This window comes from Lactuca sativa, chromosome 2, assembly GCF_002870075.4.
Source record: "Lactuca sativa cultivar Salinas chromosome 2, Lsat_Salinas_v11, whole genome shotgun sequence".
In the NCBI taxonomy this organism is placed as follows: Eukaryota; Viridiplantae; Streptophyta; class Magnoliopsida; order Asterales; family Asteraceae; genus Lactuca; species Lactuca sativa.
Window position 1 is genome coordinate 171,596,249 of NC_056624.2, and position 20,851 is coordinate 171,617,099.

The window sequence follows — 20,851 nt, forward strand, 5'->3', positions numbered from 1 at the left end:
TTTCTAAACACAGTGATGCGATTTCTTTGGATTTTGTCCAATATTTAAAAGGGATAATTTCATTCATATCCTTAAGAACTTTAAATATTACTTCTATATCCTTATAAAATTTATAATTATATATATATATATATATATATATATATATATATATATATATATATATATATATATATATATATATATATATATATATATATCCTTCTCAAACTATAAAACTCACACATATATCCAAAGTGATATTTTAATTAGGATTAAATTAATCTAATATCATAAAACTTATCCAAAAATCAAAATTTCATGTGTTTTACTAAAATACCCTTCTCAAATTAATAGTTAGGAATAAACCATTTTAATTAGGATATCAAGTTTTTATAATTCAATCATATTTCTCCTCTTCTTCTCCAGCATGTCGTTATTCTCCTCTTCTTTTGCAATCTTCATGAGTTCATAATTGAATTATTCCTCTTGATTTTCGGTGATTGGTTGGTTTCTCTTGAATTATTCACTAGTAATTTCAACATTGAATGTAACTTGAATGTTATTTAAGAGGAAAATCAATATTATCGTTAATTTTTGTACCATTATTTAGAACCCTTAATACGAGAATCTAGTAGCTATTTAAGAAGAATTGGACGTTCAAGATTCTTCAGTATTTTTTTTCTTCAGTATACAATCCTTGTTCCTTTCTATTACATGGAAACTTTAATGCCACAATTTGAAACAATTCCTAACTTTAATAGGAACTTTAATGTAATAATTTGAAACGATTCCTTCAAATTTAATGTCTTAATCTAATGAATAAGAGATATAGCAATGAAGAAAAGAAGCACAAGGTTTAGTCGACAGTTTCATACCTGCGATAAGGAAGAATTAGCGGCATTAAGTTTTGAAAATTTTAATTACGTTTAAAAATTTGGGAAGGGTATTTTAGTACAAACATACGGGATTTTAATTTTTGGATAAGTTTTTTAATATTTGATTAATTTAAACCTACATAAATTATCATTTTGGATATAGGTGTGAGTTCTATAGTTTAAAAAGGATATATATGTAATTATAAAATTTATAAGGATATAGAAGTAATATTTAAACTTTTTAAGGATATAAATGAACTTTTCCCTATTTAAAACGAATAATTAGCTCAAATTTTTTCCTTAATTTTTTTAGTATTAAAACCTCTTTAGGACTATTTGTTGTTATTCCTTTCCAACTTGGTCTCTTTGAGTAAACTTAACTTTTGGTATGTGTTGTTTAAGCAAAGATTTTACTCTCGGTTTGTTTAAGTAGACATGTTGGTAAAAAGAACATTACAAACGAACACTAAGGCTGCGTTTGTTTTTTTTTTAAAAACTCTTCTAACCTCTTAGTGCTGCGTGGCGCAGCACACACGCAACACTTTTAGGTTCGCAGCAGTTTGTTTTTTTGCAGACTTTGAGTTCAAAAACCTCTTCCCGTCCTCTTCCCCACGCAGCAGTGGACTTATCTCTTCTAACTACTTCTAACCTCATCTAAAGAAAACACTCTTTGCCCTAAACAAAAAAAAAAAACGTCGCTGCCTTCTCGTTCTTTCTCCTTCTTCTTCTCGGCAGCCAATTATCGATCCAGAGGTGGTCCGACTCGACTCCAGCCTCCGCTGCCACCCCATCGCCGGTCGCCTTCGTCGTTCTCCTCTGCAACGCCGGTCGCCGCCGCTGCTTGCTACTGCCATCGTGCTGCCCTCGATTCATCAGGTAACATTTTTTTTCTGAGTACCGATTATATGAAATTGAGTACCGATTGTATGAAATTGAGTACAAATTCTGTGATTTCTTATGCATTTGAGTACCGATTCTTTGAATTTGAGGACCAATTTTCTGATTTCTTGCTGCCCTCGGTTTCAAGATCAGTTTTTTTTTTTCTTCTAGTTTCTTATTGTTTTGAGTACCGATTGTATGAAATTGAGTACAAATATTAAGAGGATTTCTTATGCATTTGAGTACCGATTCTTTGAATTTGAGGACCAATTTTTTGATTTCTTGCTGCCCTCGGTTTCAAGATCAGTTTTTTTTTTCTTCTGATTTCTTATGTATTTGAGTACCTATTGTATGAATTTGAGTACCAATTTTTTGATTTCTTATGCATTTGAGTATCAATTGTATGAATTTGAGTACCAATTTTTTGATATGAGTTAGGATTTTGTTGCTGAGATGTTACAACCTTTGTTAAAATCTTTGTTGAATGTAAAATTTATGATATATTGTTCTTTAAACAGATTTTCTGCTGAAATTTATATTTGTTGAATGTTGAATGTTGATTTATGCTGATATCATAAACTTATATGTAAGTTTCCATGTTGAAATCATAATATTTGCTTATATGGTTTTTTTTGTTCATTCATGATGTATTGTTGTTGAATATGCTAAACTTATTTGTTGATTATGTTGGAATATGATTAATCTTTGTAGCTAAAGTATGTATTTTATATATTTTTTTTGTTATTAGCAATGGGAGATAAACATACATGGACCAATGAGCAAACAAAATGCTTATTGCAAACTTGTATTGAAGAAGTGCAAACCGTGGGTAGAAAAGGTTTGAGTTTGCACAAACAATCATGGCACAAGTTAGGAACAACTATTAAGGAAAAGTATGGCGTGGATTTGAATCAACGACAATTAAAAAACGTCTATGATAACCTTAAAGCCAAATACACAGGATGGTTATACTTAAAAAACAAAACTGGAAACCTTTACAACCCACAAACAAATACTTTTAACTTAACAAATGAGGAGTGGGAGGACTTTAAAAAGGTATACATATATATATATATATATATATATATATATATATACACACACACACACACACACACATTTATATGTATTTTGTTATATTATTATCTTATGTTACATTGATTGCGTTTAGGGACATCCGAAAGCCGCTTCTTTGAAAACCGTCCCATTATTGTTTCCAGAGCTTTGTGCAGAACTCTTTGATGGAAGCAATGCATCTGGTAATCTCAGCTATGCCACATCCCAAACACCATCCGGATCATCTTCTTTCCATGGCGCACCATTACAGCTTTTGGACGCCCCTTCCATTAACATAGATGAAGATGATTTTTTTTCCAATCATACAAGTGAACATTTTACTCAGACTCCACCTTCTGCTGCTTCACCTTCTGCTGATTCACCTTATGCTGCTTCACCTTCTGGTAACCCCAACAAAAGGGCTAAACCCTCAACTCCTAGACCTCGAGCTCCTAGTGCCTCACCTGATCCACCTTCTTGTGCCTCGCCTAAAGCTTCTATTACTGCTGATGATTTAGCACTGGAGATGCAAAAAGCTCTACGCCATTTAACTCAAGGGCCAACAATTCCCCAGTGTTTAGAGAAGCTTGAGTTGCTCGAGTTAGACCCAATAGACCCTATACGATTTGCTGCGTATCACATTTTTGGAGGGACCATGAATATTAGAGAGATGTGGGTAAATTTGCCTAATGATCCACAAATATTAAGAGGATGGATCGAGATGACAGCTACAAGTTTAGGAGTTTTAAAGGATGGAAAGATTATTCGTTAAGTTTATATGTTATTTGGTTATTTGCTACTTGGGATTTATGATATGTTTTGGTACTTGAATGTTATTTGGTTATTTGGTACTTGAATGTTATTTGGTTATTTGTTACTTGGGATTTATGATATGTTTTTTGGTACTTGAAATTTATGTTATATTTTTTTGGTACTTGAAATTTATGTTATATTTTTTTGGTACTTGAGATTTATGTTATTATCTTATGTTATATTATTATCTTATGTTATTATCTTATGTTATATTATTATCTTATGTTATTATATGTTTTCTTGATTAATAGGTTTGTAATGGATCACGACAAAAAGATACTACTCATAATTCTTATGTATTTGTATGTCCGCTACTTTTGGAAGAGGGGTGTCAAACGAGTGCGGGACAACGATTCGGAAATGACAGGACATGAATTTACGTTAGAGTTACTTCACCGTAATCTTCTACAATGTCTTGAAGTGCTACGCATGTCTCGTGAATCATTTGTCCGGCTATGTGCTCATTTTAGAGTAAACTACACGTTAAAGGATAGCAAACATGTGTCGGTTGAGGAAAAGATGGTTATGTTTTTGATGATGATCGGTCATAACCAACGTTATGTGATTATCAAGCGGAGATTTCAACACTCAAAGCAAACAATTCATAAGTTTTTTCATGAAGTGTTGGACAAAATGTTGCTTTTCGCACATGACATTATAGTACCAACATCTTTTAATCCGAATCCAAACATTCCGGGACATAATAGGAGGCTACGGCGGGTGTTCAAGGGAGCAGTTGGTGCACTTGATGGCACTTTGATACATGTTGTTGTCCCTGCAAACAAACAGGATTTATATAGAAGTAGGGGAAAAGGCGATTGTTACCAAAACGTATTGGCAATATGTGACTTTAACATGATGTTTACGTTTGTTGTTGCCGGTTGGGAAGGGATAGCACACGATTCTAGAATTTTATCAGAAGCATTAGCAAATCCACATGCACCATTCCCGCTTCCACCTCCAGGTAAATTTATGGTTATTTAAATAGTTTTATCTTTATTTGAAAATAAATGACTTTTTTTTTTGTTTTTTTACAGATAAATATTATCTTTGTGATGCCGCCTATGCAAACATTCGAGGTTTTATGGCACCGTACCGTAATGTTAGGTATTGGCTTGGAGATTTCCGTCGAAGACGTGCATTAACGAATAAAGAAAAATTTAACCATGGACACGCAAAACTTCGGAATGTCATTGAGCGTGCTTTTGGTGTCTTGAAAGCACGATTCCCTATACTGAAGAGGATGGCACCATTCTCGTTGGTTACACAACGAAACATTACCCTAGCATGTTTTGCGCTTCATAATTTTATAAGAAGAGAGGGACTACGTGATGAGTTTTTTGCACGATATGATGAACCAAATGTCTCGGTTCGGAATAACAATACGGTCGTTGATAATGATGAAGATGAGATTCCAACACATGGTACTGTTGCGGACCGTGAATATATGAGCCAGTTACGGGATAAAATTGCCGAACAATTGATGCAAAATATGGAATGAAAATTATTAAAGTTTGGTTGTATGAATTTTATTTAAAAATGTTATTGTAAGACTAATTTCGTTGTTTGAATTTTATTTCAATGTTTTAAGACTACAATTATTAAATTTTTGGTATTAACAAACTATTTTTCGGTTTATTAAATTACTTTATTTTAAATTTTTTAATATCTGCAGACGTTAAAAAAACAAACATGCTTCTCATTACAGTCTGCAGCACTTTGGTCCACCTCTTCTACTGCAGAGGTGGTCCGCAGACTTCAGACATATTAACTTCGGAAAAACAAACAGCACCTAACACCCCCACTTCCTTACACAACGAAACCCAATGTATTACCTTAATAACAATTGACAAACATATGACTTGTAATTTGTGTATATATTCATATCAAATCCGGTTTAAATAAATTGAAACAATGATAAAATATAACCATTATATCATTTGATTCAAATCCAAATGGTTAACGCTTTATTTACGTGATAAAATAGATTTCTTACTAATTGATTATAGTCATTTTTCAGTGTGGTTTTTTTTTTTTTTTTTTTTTTAATACAGGAGGAAAAAAGTGGGCGTCCATTTGATTGAGAGCAGCCGGCTAGATGGGACTGAAGAGCAGGGCTTGTAATCCTTCCACTGTCGGGAGCGAGGGGTTATCGCAGCTCTGTGAAGCCAGCCTAACGCGTTGTCCCCTACTCTAGGTTCCACGTAACCCAAGCCTTCGCTCGAGCCACATGAATCAACTCTCGACTTGGAACGGGCAAGCCAGATATTGCACAGCAGACCCAACCGATCGACCCAAATCACAGTCCGACCCACTTTAATACCCCCACTTGGGTTATAGGCAAGCGCAACCAAGCCCGGTGTCAACTCATCCGTTGGATGACTTTATCAACGGGTTATAAGTTTCTTCAAATGTCGATGTGGGAACACTGAAGTTTAAGATACTGCTAATCAACTAATAATTCTACTATATATATCCTTTTCCATTATAAAGATCACAATAAAGACATTAAACTAGTTTTGAACTTCAATCATTACACATAAACAACAAACCACACTATAAAAAACTCTGATCAACACAAACCAAACAACAAACCACACTATAAAAAACTCTTATCAACATAAACCAAAGGTATAATAATAAAAACATTGCCAGTTGTGTTGCTCGTTGCTCATTGCTCAGTAACTGTTTGGTTGTTGACTTGCTGCATCATATATAAATCGCTGTTCCATTAATTCTTGCTCATATTTGGCTAATCTTTTCGTATACACCTTTATGCATAGCGTAAAAGCTATACCATACAAAAACTGGTTTGGTGTGTTGCGCTTTTGCAAATTAAGGTAATCTTGAAAGCCAATAAAAGACATACGGAAATATTACGACTGTAGCGTTTATGTAACAATCTTATTCATATAAATTATAACGTTTCAACTTATCAGAATTATTAAACCAATTAAACTTTTCTTTTTATTGTCGCCTAGGTTTTTCATACACTAATTACCAATTAATATATGAATAGCATATATACAACGTCTTTACTTGTATAAGTAATTTGGCTCATGCCCAATTATCAAATAAAGAAAATATACTCGTTACATCAAGTCAAAATTAAGAACACCACCACCTTCATCAGGATTGTAGAGACCCAAATAATGAAATAAAAAGTCCCAAGATTTTTGTATAAAAGTTTCTTGGTATACAAACTTTATTTAAAACATCATGAAGATACAGTTGTTACATACGTAGTGAAATACTTAAATAGGAATGGCTCTATTAACCCTTGGATAAACGACGGTGGCGGGGTGAGCCATGATGCGGCGGCCTTTCATGTGGCGGAACAAATATACCACCGCCCCCACCGGCCACTCCACAATGGCCGCCGCCGCAAATGCTATGAACCCGACCGTCGGACCAACCACCTTGCACCGGCAAGGGTTACTCTTTGTCCCACACTGCACGCATAACGGAAATCCACCAACCATCTTTAGTGTTTACTTTGGCTGCACGCTGTATCTGCTTGTACTCTGACGTACTACTACCTGACTAGTCGATCAAAACAGAACTGCCGACTGTTGAATGTTGATTGTTTGCAGAAGATGATGAGTTAATTTGGTGGCGCTTTCAGTTATTTATAGGGATATTTGTGTAATTTTATATTGGATTAAGGCGGCATTTGTGCTGCTACGTGTTGCGATGTGAAAGAAGTGAGATGTACACGTGGTGCATAGTGGGATATGAACGACACGTGTCGGAAGGTTACTGATGGTGTTACGCGTTTATGGACGGATAATTAATGTTTTATAACGAAGTAGGGCAGTAGGCGATTTCGTTATGCGCGTCTTCCTCACATTGGTTTATTTTACTTAGCTTATTGGTTATTGATGTTTTAACTATAGTTTATGAATTACACGACTTTTTGATAGATGTTAGAAAACAGAAAATAAACGTTGTTTAAGTATTTGCTATATGTTTGAAAACTTGATAATAAATAATTATTATTAGAATTAATATCGTTCTTATCCAACAAATTATTCGTTTTCTTTATTTACTACGCCTTTATATCATTTCTTTTGTTTAAACTTTAGGCTATTAATTTGTTAATGACCTCTTAATTTTGCCATTTTAATTTATTCAACTTTATAGGTTGTTAAGCTTATTTGACATCCTACATAGCATATTGAATTTATGGAAATTGATTAATATAATAATATAATTAGTTTTAGAAAAAGATAACCAAAAAATCATTTTTGAAAAAAAAAACATTGAGAAAAAAAAATGCCAAATATATATATATATATATATATATATATATATATATATATATATATATATATATTCCGGACTGATATTTCGGGATTCTAGACCAATATTCTGAATCCCGGACTAAAATTTCAAAAACAAGTCCGAATTCGATAAATGGTTCTAAATTTCGATAAAAAAAAATATTTTTCACTAAATCCTAGTAGAAAGTTAAACAAATATATTAAATATATATATATATATATATATATATATATATATATATATATATATATATATATATATATACACACACGAAAATATGTTAAAATCAAAAATTTATTGAAAAACGATGATATCAAAAATTTAAAATTGGACATTTGGGATAAAAATTGAGGGACTTCTTCAAAAAAAAAAGTACAAAAAAACTCCATAATTTGAAGAATAGTTTGAAATATGGCATTTGGGAGAAAATAATTATTTTTCAAAAACAAAAAAAAAAGTGGTTATTTTCTTAAAAAAATTAAAAAAAAAAAATTAAAAAAAAAAAAAAAAAACTCATTATAATGGTTATCTTATTTAATCCCTTAAACCTGCCTTAAAATGTTTATGTTTATGTGGCATCCAAATAACTTATTATTTTTTTTTAATTTTCAAATATAAATAAGTGTTAAAGCTAAGGTGGAAGGTGATAGACTATTATTCTTAGGGGCTGTTTGGCAGGATCTGCATTATTAAGTTCTGAATTTTTAAGAGGTCTTAATTTTTAAGATCTGAAATTTTAACATATTGTTTGGTTGGAACATCTAAATTGTTGTGTTGAATGATGAAAATTACCATTTTACCCTTATGTATTATTTTTTGCTGCATTCAAAAATTCTATTTTATAAAATAACTAAACCAACTTCTTGAATAATTATAAAAAGAAATATAAAAATCATCAAACAACAAGCAATAAATAATCGAAACATAAGAAACTATACAAATTGAATCAATAATCAATAAACAAATAAATAATAAATCATTAACAATTGAATCAATGTTTTTTTAAAACGACAAAGATATGATTATGAAAAATAGCAACCACTATGTATACAACATCCAACCTAACAATGGCTCTCAAAAAAATATTCACAACATTACACACGAAATACCATGAGATCTAGATCCAAGAGTGAATAACAGGAATCCACTATATTTTTGGTCGATTATACACATAATAGCAACCAACTTTAGCAATGATTCTCAATAATAACAACTAGCTCTTTCATGCACAAAAAAAAAACACCAAGATGTGCTCCATATATTTGGCATTTAAAAGTAAACCATGATTAATATTCAAGAATAAAAATTAATACCAAATGATATGTTTAATCATTGAATACCTGGTTAGCTCCATGCTTAAGTTGTTGAAAAAAAAAAGCAAATCATGCTCTGATTCTTATGAATACTACATAAATTATAATATCTCTAACCTTAATTGAACAACAACCAACAACATATACTCATATATTTACCCGTAGATAAAAGGTTTAAGTTAAGGTGACTTATTGATAACATGAACAATTCTTAAATAAGTGGAGAGAAAGGAACATTTACAATTTTGGTTTCTAATCCCTAAACAGCTGAAATCAAATGCAAAATACCCCAGGTTGTTTTGATTTTTCTATAATCTAATTGCGATCAAAAGTACCCCAAATCAAATTTGAATATTACACAATTGACCACAGGTGCACACACAGAGCAAATGAATGTATAACAGAAGGTATTGAAGCATCATTCAGAGAGACAGGGGAAGTTGGCAGGGATAGTGGAGGCGATGTCACTGGCAGGGCCGACGGCGGTGATGTCGCTGGTGGAGTTTGACAGATTGTTGTCCGTGGAAAGCCGATTAAGAAAATCAACCTCTGAAATCCATTATTTGATGTTGTCAACGAGTTTAACGGGGCGGGATGGAGGCGCAGGCAGCGGCGACGCTAGAGGAGGCGGAGGTGCTGGTGGAGGTGTTGACCGGTCGGTGGCTAGAACAGTAGGGTTGCAAGTTGTCGGAGACGGCTTGGGGGAAGCTGTATCGTGAAATAGAAAAGAGCGGAGAAACATGTTATGGGTAAAATAGGAACGCGCGTCTAATTTTTCTCTTCAGATACAATTTTATCTCTGTAAAATTAAGAGGCATTTTAAGATTAAGAGACAAAAAAATAAGATGCAATCAAACCCTCTAAATTTGAACTTTTAAGAGGTTGTCTCTTAATTTTTCAATTAAGAGGCTACCAAACAGCCCCTTAGTTTGTAGTTACACTTTGAAGTCTAATACTTCTACCTGGTAGTTACACTTCGAAATCTAGGTCCCCGACATTTCTATACAAAATTGTAGTTTTAACTTACGTCTTACAAACAACGTACCTCGTCACAGCTCCTAAAACCTTAAGATTTGACATTGTCGCCAAGTTACGAGTAACGTTATTTAGACTTTGCAAAAAACTAATAAGTCAATAAATTAAAAAAATATATTTAGTTTAAAATCTCACTTTTAAAATTAGAAGAGTTTGAGTGTGTTTTTAAAATGATTTATTAACTTATTAGTTTTTTTAAAATTAATAGGTTAAAAAAATTGGTAAATACTAATTTTTAGTTAAAAAAAATGACTTTTTTTAAAGGAATTTTTGATTTATTCGAAAAACAATAAAAAGTTTGAGAAGTAATCATATAATAATAAAGAAAAAAACTAAAAAAAAAAAATCAAAACTCTAGTTTTATACGAAATATCTTTATCAAAATATAATGAAAAGGTTATTTTAAAAAAAAATACTTTTAAATATACAAAGTTACAAACATTTATTTTAACAAACTGACTTTACCAACACCCCTAAATCATTTTAAAAGGATCTTTCCATCCCGATTGATTCGCGGTTTTGTAAAACGTAAAAACGTAAAGTAAAATAAATCCCGATCTTTATCTACTGATTTCGTGATGCCGAGCTGAATAATTTTCATCTTCGTTCTTCAACTTTTCTCAAAACTCAAAAGTCACAGTGAAAGTCAACAATCAGTGATCCTAGGGTTCTTTGTTTGGTGGGAAGATTCATTTTTTCAAAATCATGGGAGATCCAATCGTGTCTTCTGTAGTTAATCAAGTAATGGAAAGATCTACGTCTCTAGCAGCCCAAGATTTCGCTGTTCTATGGGGCCTCAAGTCCGATCTCCGGTCTCTACGAACCATTTTTACACAGATCCAAGCGGTGCTCGCCGACGCTGAAGTCAAGCAGAGGAAGAACAGAGCTTTACAAGATTGGCTAAGGAAGCTCAGAGCTGCATCTTTCGAGGTCGAAAATGTTCTGGAAGAGGTCTCTACCGAAGCTTTGCTGCGAAGGCTTCACGTTGAGAGGGGAATCAAGAACCGAGTAAGTACATTCTTCTCCGCTAGTAATCCGCTCCAGTTTCGTATTATGATGGTTCAGAAAGTGAAAGATATTAAAGAATTGTTGAACGCAATCGCATCCGAGAGAATCATGTTTGAATTGGAAGAAGGGATTAATATTTCAGAAGTTGTTGCTGATATAGAAACCAGGATAATCAGCTCGATAGATTCTGAGATTGTAGGAAGAGATGAGGAGAAAGAAGTGATTATTGACAAGATATGCACCAATTTGAACAGTCTAGATCATGATCATGTACATGTCTATGCCATATGGGGTGTGGGGGGTTTGGGTAAAACCACACTTGCTCAACTGATTTTCAACGATTCAAGGGTAAATAAGTTGTTTGATTTCAAAGTTTGGTTACGTGTATCCAATGACTTTAGCATCCAAAGACTAGCTAGAGAATTTTTGAAGTGTATAGAAGGTGATTCCTCCAATCTCTCACTCATGGAACTTGAACCATTGCAACAACGACTCCAAGAGAAATTACAGAGAAGAAGATTCCTCTTGGTTTTGGATGATGTCAAAAATGAGAACAATGAGGAATGGAATGGATTGATGCAAGCATTGAGGTGTGGAGGTAAAGGCAGTGCTATTCTGGTAACAACTCAAAGCATGAAACTTGCTGATACAATAGCTACCCTTCCCTCATTAGTACATCCACTCGGTTGCTTATCAGAAAGTGATTCATGGTTGTTATTCAAACATTATGCATTTGGTGTTGAAAGAGAACTAGAAAGTACAGAGTTTGAGACAATTGGCAAAGCAATTGTGAAGAAATGTGAGGGTTTGCCTTTAGCATTAAAGGTCATAGGAAGTTTAATGTGCCTCAAAACTAGCATAAGCGATTGGTCGTGTATACTACAAAGTGAAGTTTGGGAGTTGACATATGAAGGAACTCATACTCAAATCTTACCATCTTTGAAGCTAAGCTATGACAATTTGCCTCCACATATGAGACAATGTTTTGCTTTATGTTCTATATTCCCAAAACACCATGAAATGGACAAACAATTGTTGGTAGAGCTTTGGGTGGCTTATGGTTTTGTCCCATCAAGAGGAGATTCTGACTTATATGATTTAGGTGAAGAGATATTCAATGCTTTAGTTTGGAGGTCCTTCTTGCAAGATGTCAAAGAATGCATCTTTGAAGGTGTTACAACGTGTAAAATGCATGATGAGATGCATAATCTTGCACAATCTGTTATGAAATACGAATGTTCAAGCATAATGTCTGGTGAAATACTAAAATTCCCTGAAGAAGTTCTTCATTTATCTTCTAATGACATCATATATCTATCAAATGAAGTCATGGCAAAAGCAAAATCCTTACGTTCACTCATCACTTTTGAAGGTTTTTCAAGAATTCCTACCCCTGATTACATATTCGAACAGAGGTATCTCAGAGTGTTACATTTAGGGTCAAGTTCAGATATGCTAACAGATTTACCAGAGTCAGTTGGAAACCTAAAGTTTCTTAGGTATCTTAATGTCTCACGCTCAAAGATTGCTGCTTTACCTAACTCCATTGTTCAACTCCAAAACCTACAAACCCTAAAACTGACCTTTTGTGAAAATCTCTCTGAGTTACCTGAAGGAATCAGGTACATGAGAAATCTTAGACATTTGAATATCCACGGGTGTTGTTCTCTTGATCATATGCCACTTGGCATGGGACAGTTACGCCACCTAAGAAGACTCAGCACATTTCTCGTGGGCCAGGGAGTCCAAGTAAGCGAATTACAAGAGTTAAATCTTTTAGGAGGAGAGTTTAGCATAAAGGGTCTTACAAATGTGAAAGATTCATTTCAAGCTCAGAGTGCAAATTTGAAAAAGAAACAGAATATAAACTGTTTAAATCTATCTTGGAATTGGAAGAACAGTAAAGAAGATAACTTTCCTGTTAACAATTCAGAAGGGATTTTGGAAGCACTTCAACCCCATTTGAATTTAAAGATGTTAACAATATCTGACTACCCAGGGTCACGTGTTCCATATTGGATGGGTAGTTTGGTAAATCTTGTTAGTATTTCATTTGAAGGTTGTAGAAGATGTGAAAGTCTGTCTTCTATTGGGAAACTTCCCTCTCTCAAGGCTCTTGAACTGAAAGAGATGGATGTTCTTAAATATCTTGATGATGAAGAAAGAAATAATCGAAACCTATTTCCTTGTTTGGATAAACTAATCATAAACGAATGCCCCTGTTTGATTGAACTGCCTTATATTCCAAAACTGGAATTGTTACAAATAATCAAAAGTAATGAGGAGATTTTTAGGTCTGTGAAAGAGCTCAATTGTTTGAAGAAATTTACAGTTGAGGGTTGTCATGGTATTGTTTCGTTTCCTTCAGATTGGTTTCAGGGAACACCGGATCTCAGATCACTGAGTATTTTGGATTGTTTAAGGTTAGAGAGTTTGGAAGACGGATTGCAGTGTTTAAAAGCTTTGGAGGAATTACAAATCATGGGTTGTCCAAATTTGAGGTGTTTACCAGATGGGTTGCAGAATCTTGAAAAACTCAAGTCTGTGGTTATTCGGGATTGTGAAATGGTGAAGGTAAGGTGTGAGAAAGACGTAGGTGAGGATTGGTCAAAAATTGTTCATCTTCCGTATGTTAAGATTGATGATCAAGTGATGCAGTGAATGTGATGGATGTGAATAGTAATGTAATCTTCTGGTGCTTTGAATTCAGGTACTTGTTTAATGCATATTTTGTGTTGGTTTATTTCATTCTTGAGTATTTCTAAGAGATTCTGTAAACATTTCAAAAAGTGAAATATCTAGAGCATTGATTTTGGTAATTTATGCTTTTAGGAGAACTTACAATCCGTTTTGGTGAATTTTTGGTTGTATATGTAGCTTTGCTTGGTGTCATGGCTGGATCCATGAAGTTGAAGGTGTCATACAAGAAGGTTTTGGAAAATTTGACAAGGATCATTAGCTTTCAAGAAATAGTATTAAGACAATGGAAGGATCTAGTGGTAATAGTGTGGATTCATGTATAATTAGGTAGTTTCTTGGTATTTGTATTCAACCCTTAACTTGTATGGTTCTTTTGCAAGCATTTTAAGAGCAATATAAATCCTTGTCTCATTTAGCTTGATGCTAATTTGTTTTGCTTCTTAAGAATCATGTGTTGCATTGTGTGCTTGAAACCATACATATCTTCAACTTCTCTATCCTTTTTTGGTTCATCTTTTATTTCACATCCTAAAATTGTGTTATTTTTCTTTTCGAAATAAAAGCAACCAAATCAAAATGTATTCACCGATTCATCTTTTGTATCTTAATAGAACATATGATGGCTATTATTACATATCATACAAAATTTTAACTTTACGGAATTATCATAGTCTGAAAAAAAAAAATACCAGAATTGTAAAAATCTGAAACTATAAAAAGTTCAATACAGCTACAACATCCATTGTATAAAGTATAAACATTAAGTTACTTGAAAAACTTCAATACTCCTACATCTTTCAATCTAACCTACAACTAGCACTACTACCACCACCAAAACAAACACCGGTCCTTGTATAATGTATATCATCCCCTCATAATCTAACACAATATACATCATTCTCCCAAAAATCTTCACCTTTCTGTATCTATAAATAAATACCCACAATTCTTTCAAACATCTTTTATAGTTTGTAATGCTTTAATCGTCTTTCGATGCCACATGGCAGTTTCTGGATCAAACCTCAGTTCCCAAGTAGGCCAATAATGCAAGTCCTGTTTCAATGTCAGCACCCGTGGCTTCCCATTCAAATACACTGTTTTCACACGTACAAATTCCCCATTTTCTATTTCCTGTATATCAAATCAAAAATAAACTCTAAATATTTCTTTTATACAAAAACATTAAATTAAATATCCCTTCATAGTCCATACCTTTGTTACATTCACAAAGGCTTCCAAATCAGGAGTTGGTTTACCATTAACTTCAACAATCCACTGAAGAGCATACAACCCATATCTATGCACAGGACTCCCATGAGACCACCTGAAAAGTAAATAGATTGTCATAATAACCATTTATAGGTGAAAGAATTTTATGTTGTAAGGGTAAAAGACGATTATACCCATACCTTGTCACATACACACCATGTCCTTCATCTGGCAAAAACCCAAGTGCACGCACAGCCGGATGCGGATCCTGTAAGAAACATCCACACCAATTAATCACACGCGTTGTCCCATTCCCATCTCTCACATCTGTCCCCACAAGAATTTCCATTTCACACCCCTGACGAAAAACAGTCAACAAAAGTCTTCCTTCCACCTCATCATCCAATTCTTGACACGCGTCTTCAATATCACGAAAACACGTAACCGCTTTTTTATTAACAGCCAACAACATATCACCTTGTGTTAACAGATTCTCAGCTTTAGATCCTGCTAAACAACCTTTGACCCGTAAAACTTGACGCCTGACAGGATCTTTTTTCACAAGTTCCTGAATCCAATCATCACTCAGCCCAAAGCTTCTAGCTTTAGAAAGCAAAGTAGGGTAAAGCTCCACCTCCAAAATTCTAACCAAAGGCATCTGTCTCTTAATCCCATTAATCAGAAGACAGGGTCCTTTTTGTCCTTTTGCACCGCTTATAATCTTTTCAAGTATTTGGCTTATTGTATATATCGGAACACCTCTAACAAACTGATGATCTTCAGATGAGCTACCGTATTTCACTTGAGTTGAAAAGCTACTCCATATAGCTTTCACTCTTCCTTGTTCATCAGTAAGCACTCCCGAAAAACTGCTCCCAAAATCTAAAAAAAGAAAATAAATAACTAACACATTAAAAACAATCTGTTAGTGAGAAATGAGAATGTAGTATTGTAGTATTATAATACCGGTGTCGAGTTCGATTACTTCCATATTTGTTGCTCTGTAGCGTGGAGAATCTGCTGAGCTGATATTTAAAGCAGCACATGGATTTGTTACAACCGATTTTCTAGATGTTGCTTGTAAGCTTCTACTTAATCCCACTAGGTATACAGATTCACCACGTCTTAATGCAGGTTCTGAAAATAATAAATAAATAAATAAAGTAATTAGAATTTGAAATAAGTCAATAACTGAATAAGTAGAATGAGAAAACATTGAAATACCAGGAAGAAGTTGAGCAGCTTGGACTACAGAAGCTCCTGTGGGCCCTAATGCTGAAGGGTCGTATGCAACAAGAGCATAGTTGTGAACAGGGTGGAGGAAGACAACTTCACCAGGGATTTCAACAGGAAAGGCTGCAAATGACAGCATGATGTCAGATGCTGATATGGCGACTGTGTTTTTGTCAACTGCAACTAATCCCATGTTTTCAGAATGATGTATGATGACACCCGTTCCGAAAAAATGCTGTGAGTGGACCCCGTCTAGCATACATGATGATGGTACATAAACCTGAAAATACAAACCTCACAAGTCAAAATAATAATATTTACAACTACAAAAACGGGCGTTTTGGTAAATTTACCTCAAACATGACAAGAGTAGGCTCTATCACACGCTCAGCAACAGAAGCATTACCAAAATCAGCTGTTGTAATTGTACCTTGAGAATCTTTTACATCTTCATGACTCTCAATTATCGGTTCTTCATTTAAATTATAATCAGATACCTCTTCACCTACCCTCCGTTTCTTTACTCCAGTGTCAGATCCATCTTCAGTTTTAACACCATTAACCAAAACTCCATTAATTTTTGTCCCACAAGATAGAAAACTGCATCCATGAGGAAGAGCTTGCTTTCCAATCCATAAACCAGAATTATCATCACGTGTGTATATCTGAGGGGATGCATACCACTCATGTCGATCAACAGTAACTAAAACAGACTTCCTCCTATGTCGATCTGTGTAGCTTATATATTCCAATGGAACCCTACCTCCTTTACAAAGCTTAGATACAACATTTATAAAGTCTTGAAGGTTTAAAATCTCTTCACCTGCAAACTTTTTAATAATGGCATGTTTCGGGACTCCAGCTCTAAAAAACATGTAACCAGGTTCCAAGACATAAACAAGACCACATTGGAACCGAAAGTTTCTAGCTTGTTGATATGAAAGTGGGTGTATCACAGCTCCACTGATTTCCAAGAAATAGTTTGGAGTTATCAAATGTAAATCTTCAACTGTTAATTTCACATTCAAAGGTTTCCCACCTCTTTCGAGTTCTAAGTCAACGTTTTGGTCAACGCTGTTGTCGAGTAGAGTTTCCATCTTTAGAAACTGAGTAGTTACCTCGTTGTTCATGCGGATGAGTACATCACCTGGCTCTAACTTTTTATGACCTGGCCCACCAGGTACCTTACAGAATGCCACATCATCAGCCATGTGTAACAAACTAGTAATTCATCAATGGAAGTGTAATAAAAAAAAAACTTACTACAGAATCAACAACGAGCATTCCAGTTTCGGATAGAGGAGATGCAAGGCGAACTAACTGCTCTGTTTGACTTTGAAGACCAAGTCTACGGGTCTCATCGAATCCTTTGTGGATAAATGTTGTCTGAAGGGTGCCACGTGGTATTGTAACAGCTTCCCATTTATGTTGAAATGAATCTTTTCCCTTTTGTAAGAAATTTAGAGCCCTAACCACCTGTACATGTATCAATGCATAAGCATGTGAAAAAGACTGACAAATTGAAGTGGATATAAGGATAAAGGATTATATATTATAGTTACTCGTTCTAAAGGTAAGAAGAATGCTGAAGCACTTGAAGATTTGCTTCCAGCATTTAAGGCAACAGCTCGTCCTTGCCAATCAACAACTGGGGACCCACTTGAACCACCTTTAGTACCTGAAGCTGCCTGTTGTAAAGAAAGAAATGAAAAAAGAATAAAAATTAACAGATTTGTTACCATAATTGTAATAGTATGAAGAAGCTCACCTGCATGTAGAATGTATTGAAATCATTGTAGCCATCCCTGCAACATGGAGAAGACTCATCATTAATACTTGATAAATCATAATCTATAACACAGGAACTGAAATATTGTGAAGTGCATACTTTTTGTAATGTGGAGCATCCCTATCAAGACGAGCAATGGTACCAGCCAAAATAGAGACCTGTAAATTCAGACTAAAAGTAAATAACGTCGAATATGAAACAGACAAGGAAGCATATCAAATATTATCAATAATCGTAATCCCCACAGAGATGATTTGTGTATACCTTCTCTCCACTATCATTACCAACAACTCTAACTTCCAATCCAACACAAGCAGCATCTGGAGCAAGGGGAATCTCTTCATAGCTCAGGAATTGGATTGCAGCAGGATCATAACGGAAAAATCCAAAATCATGAACCTAAATTGACATATCAGAGACCTTGTGGTAATCCTAATTGCTAAACCCCTCCAAGTTGAAAATACAGACATGTGTGGCTTATTAAAGCAACTCACCGGGTCTCTATATATTGGATAGACTGGAATCTCTTCACGATTTACAAACATAGCTTCAGCTACTACAGGACCTATACATGAACATAATCAATCAGAAAAAGGTAACATTGAAAGGAGTTACTTTTCCCTGTAGATGAACATTGAATAGATGACACTGAATTTACCATCCATTATCACTTTTACGAGTCTATAACTCTATCCTCGATAATCATGAATCTTAGAAACCAGTCTTTAATTGGGAAAACAGATAAGCAGAGTAACTAACCTGGTTTGACCACATGACGATTGGTTAGTATAATTCCCCGACTCTTATCGACTACAAACCCCGTAGCGTAGCTTGCACCTGCCGATTCGGTATCAAAAGCTCGACAAGCAGTAGTTCGGAGTACCACAACCGCCGGTACCACCTTTTGCAGCGCCTTCCTCCAATCCTCAGCGGTAGCGAGGTTTTCTTTGAACGGAGGATCAATTTCCATAGACAAATCATCCTTCATTCCCGAAGACTCCGATTCTAACCTTTCCAATGAGTCTCCCATCGCCTAAATCTCGCGAATTTCGATTCTTTTTTTTCGGCGATAATTACTGGGTCGTGATTTAGGGCTTATGTGCTCTGTATATGGCGATGTTTTTATGACGAGCTTATGAGTATATATACATAAATGATGAATATATCTGTGAGTCAAAGTACGGCGGCTGGTTCCGAAACTCCGGCGACAGAGATGTGACTTTGTCAGCGAGAAAGATTGGAAGCTGACAAAGAGAGTCCGCACTTCACTCCATTCGACGTCTCAGTTCCAGTTCATGCTTTTCAACTTGTAAATTTAATTACGAAATAGTCCCTTGCACATGGCTGTTCGGCCTCAAGAGCACAGTAATAACCAAAATGAAGGTAGGGTAATTTTGGAATTTGACAGGAATTCATAAATTGTCCCTTGCACATCATAAATTGAGTAAAGTGCAGATTTTGTCAAGATCTATACCAGACCATCCATGGTCATACATTTCACTAGGTTTGGCAAATATTTACTAAAAAAACAGCAGAGATATTACTACTCCAAATTCGGTTCAAACTTTTCTAATGAGCCTTATCCTAAAGCTCAATAATTTCATTGGTCCAAAATATGTTTTCTAGATGGTCCACGAAGGTCCTCAGCAACTAAGTCCAAGAAATGGCCCAGCTCGAGGCCCACAATTGCGAAGTCCAATCTGACTGAGTACGCAGGGCATATTCAGTTTGTACGCTGCGCGTATAGACTTGTACGCCCAACGTACTCCCCTCTTAATCCTACATGTGCCATTAAGCACTTAATGCTTAGCCCATAGGTCCAAACCACATATATGTGTCCTAAACAACGTCTAGACCCATAAAGTCGCTGACTTTGTGACTTTGCATGTCCCAAATGAACCCAAACTCAAAATATAACATTCTAATATCATGAAAATGGCTCCAACTCATGCATGGATGGATTTAAACTCTGAAGATGCCAACTTTATCGTGAACCTCATAAACACTAAGAGGGGCGACTCAATGCTCCTAGAATGGAATCAAGACCACTAGATCTCGTTCTTAGGACCAAAATGAACCAATACTCATAAATGGTAGATCTAAGACATCAATGATCAAGTTCAAAGATTTATACCTCCAACAAGCTGGAAATGAGACACATAAGCAAGATCCATAAGCTCATCCTTGATTCCCATCCTTGCACCAAGCTCCATCTTCTTAAAAATGGACCAAATACACCAAAAATAGACACCATTAGCTCAAGATGCCACCATGAAGACTTAAGGACGAATTCTGGGGTTTTAGAGGGTGGGGCTGACTTAGGAAATGAAGAAAGAAGCTAACATCATGCTTATATAGGATACAACCCTGAAATTAGGGTTTTCAATCTGCCCTTTGTACGCCCAGCGTACGAGGTCTCGCACCCCGACCCAAACTCGCACCTACATTGCGCGTACTATACAATACGCCTTGTGTAACCAGCTTCGCATCAGTACGCCGCGCGTACCTTCCTGGTACGCCCCGCGTACTAGGGTTTTCCCCAAACACTAATTCTTCCAAAGGTCATAACTCTCTCGATACAACTCCGATTTCAACCATGTATATATCCATAAAAAGGTATCAAGACGCTCTACACTATTATCAATTCATGCTCGCCATATGATATCCCGAATGAA

At 35.0% G+C, this 20,851-nt stretch overlaps 4 protein-coding genes across 4 annotated transcripts; 2 read left to right on the forward strand and 2 right to left on the reverse strand.

Moving 5' to 3' along the window:
- The first annotated feature begins 3,965 nt into the window (after positions 1 to 3,965).
- On the forward strand, positions 3,966 to 5,685 carry LOC111900298 (uncharacterized). The gene is made up of 3 exons (XM_052768988.1): positions 3,966 to 4,569; positions 4,643 to 5,029; positions 5,660 to 5,685. Exons 1-3 carry the CDS (start codon positions 3,966 to 3,968, stop codon positions 5,683 to 5,685), a joined length of 1,017 nt encoding a protein of 338 aa, XP_052624948.1.
- Positions 5,686 to 6,758: 1,073 nt separating this feature from the next.
- LOC111900273 (uncharacterized) lies at positions 6,759 to 7,221 on the reverse strand. Its single transcript, XM_052768124.1, has one exon. It carries the CDS (start codon positions 7,085 to 7,087, stop codon positions 6,860 to 6,862), a length of 228 nt encoding a protein of 75 aa, XP_052624084.1. The 5' UTR covers positions 7,088 to 7,221; the 3' UTR covers positions 6,759 to 6,859.
- A 3,530-nt stretch (positions 7,222 to 10,751) lies between these two features.
- On the forward strand, positions 10,752 to 14,372 carry LOC111900272 (putative disease resistance protein RGA3). Its single transcript, XM_023896152.3, has 2 exons — positions 10,752 to 13,955; positions 14,123 to 14,372. Exon 1 carries the CDS (start codon positions 10,943 to 10,945, stop codon positions 13,904 to 13,906), a length of 2,964 nt encoding a protein of 987 aa, XP_023751920.1. The 5' UTR covers positions 10,752 to 10,942; the 3' UTR covers positions 13,907 to 13,955; positions 14,123 to 14,372.
- A 246-nt stretch (positions 14,373 to 14,618) lies between these two features.
- LOC111900271 (protease Do-like 7) lies at positions 14,619 to 19,506 on the reverse strand. Its single transcript, XM_023896150.3, has 13 exons — positions 18,936 to 19,506; positions 18,671 to 18,741; positions 18,441 to 18,575; positions 18,276 to 18,334; positions 18,156 to 18,192; positions 17,950 to 18,075; positions 17,651 to 17,863; positions 16,741 to 17,571; positions 16,379 to 16,667; positions 16,121 to 16,291; positions 15,355 to 16,036; positions 15,158 to 15,269; positions 14,619 to 15,076 (listed from the first exon to the last, which is right to left on the reverse strand). The coding sequence occupies exons 1-13, from the start codon at positions 19,204 to 19,206 to the stop codon at positions 14,897 to 14,899; spliced, it is 3,177 nt and encodes a 1,058-aa protein (XP_023751918.1). The 5' UTR covers positions 19,207 to 19,506; the 3' UTR covers positions 14,619 to 14,896.
- Positions 19,507 to 20,851: the final 1,345 nt, after the last annotated feature.

Coding starts and splice junctions, on each gene's coding strand:
- LOC111900271 (XM_023896150.3), bottom strand. CDS start 19,206: ATGGGAGACTCATTGGAAAGGTTAGAATCGGAGTCTTCGGGAATGAAG. Junction 18,193..18,275: donor GATGCTCCACATTACAAAAA/GTATGCACTTCA, acceptor TCCATGTTGCAG/GGATGGCTACAATGATTTCA. Junction 16,668..16,740: donor CTACTCTTGTCATGTTTGAG/GTAAATTTACCA, acceptor TTGTATTTTCAG/GTTTATGTACCATCATCATG.
- LOC111900298 (XM_052768988.1), top strand. CDS start 3,966: ATGACAGGACATGAATTTACGTTAGAGTTACTTCACCGTAATCTTCTA. Junction 4,570..4,642: donor ATTCCCGCTTCCACCTCCAG/GTAAATTTATGG, acceptor GTTTTTTTACAG/ATAAATATTATCTTTGTGAT. Junction 5,030..5,659: donor AGATGAGATTCCAACACATG/GTACTGTTGCGG, acceptor TTTTTAATACAG/GAGGAAAAAAGTGGGCGTCC.
- LOC111900273 (XM_052768124.1), bottom strand. CDS start 7,087: ATGGTTGGTGGATTTCCGTTATGCGTGCAGTGTGGGACAAAGAGTAAC.
- LOC111900272 (XM_023896152.3), top strand. CDS start 10,943: ATGGGAGATCCAATCGTGTCTTCTGTAGTTAATCAAGTAATGGAAAGA.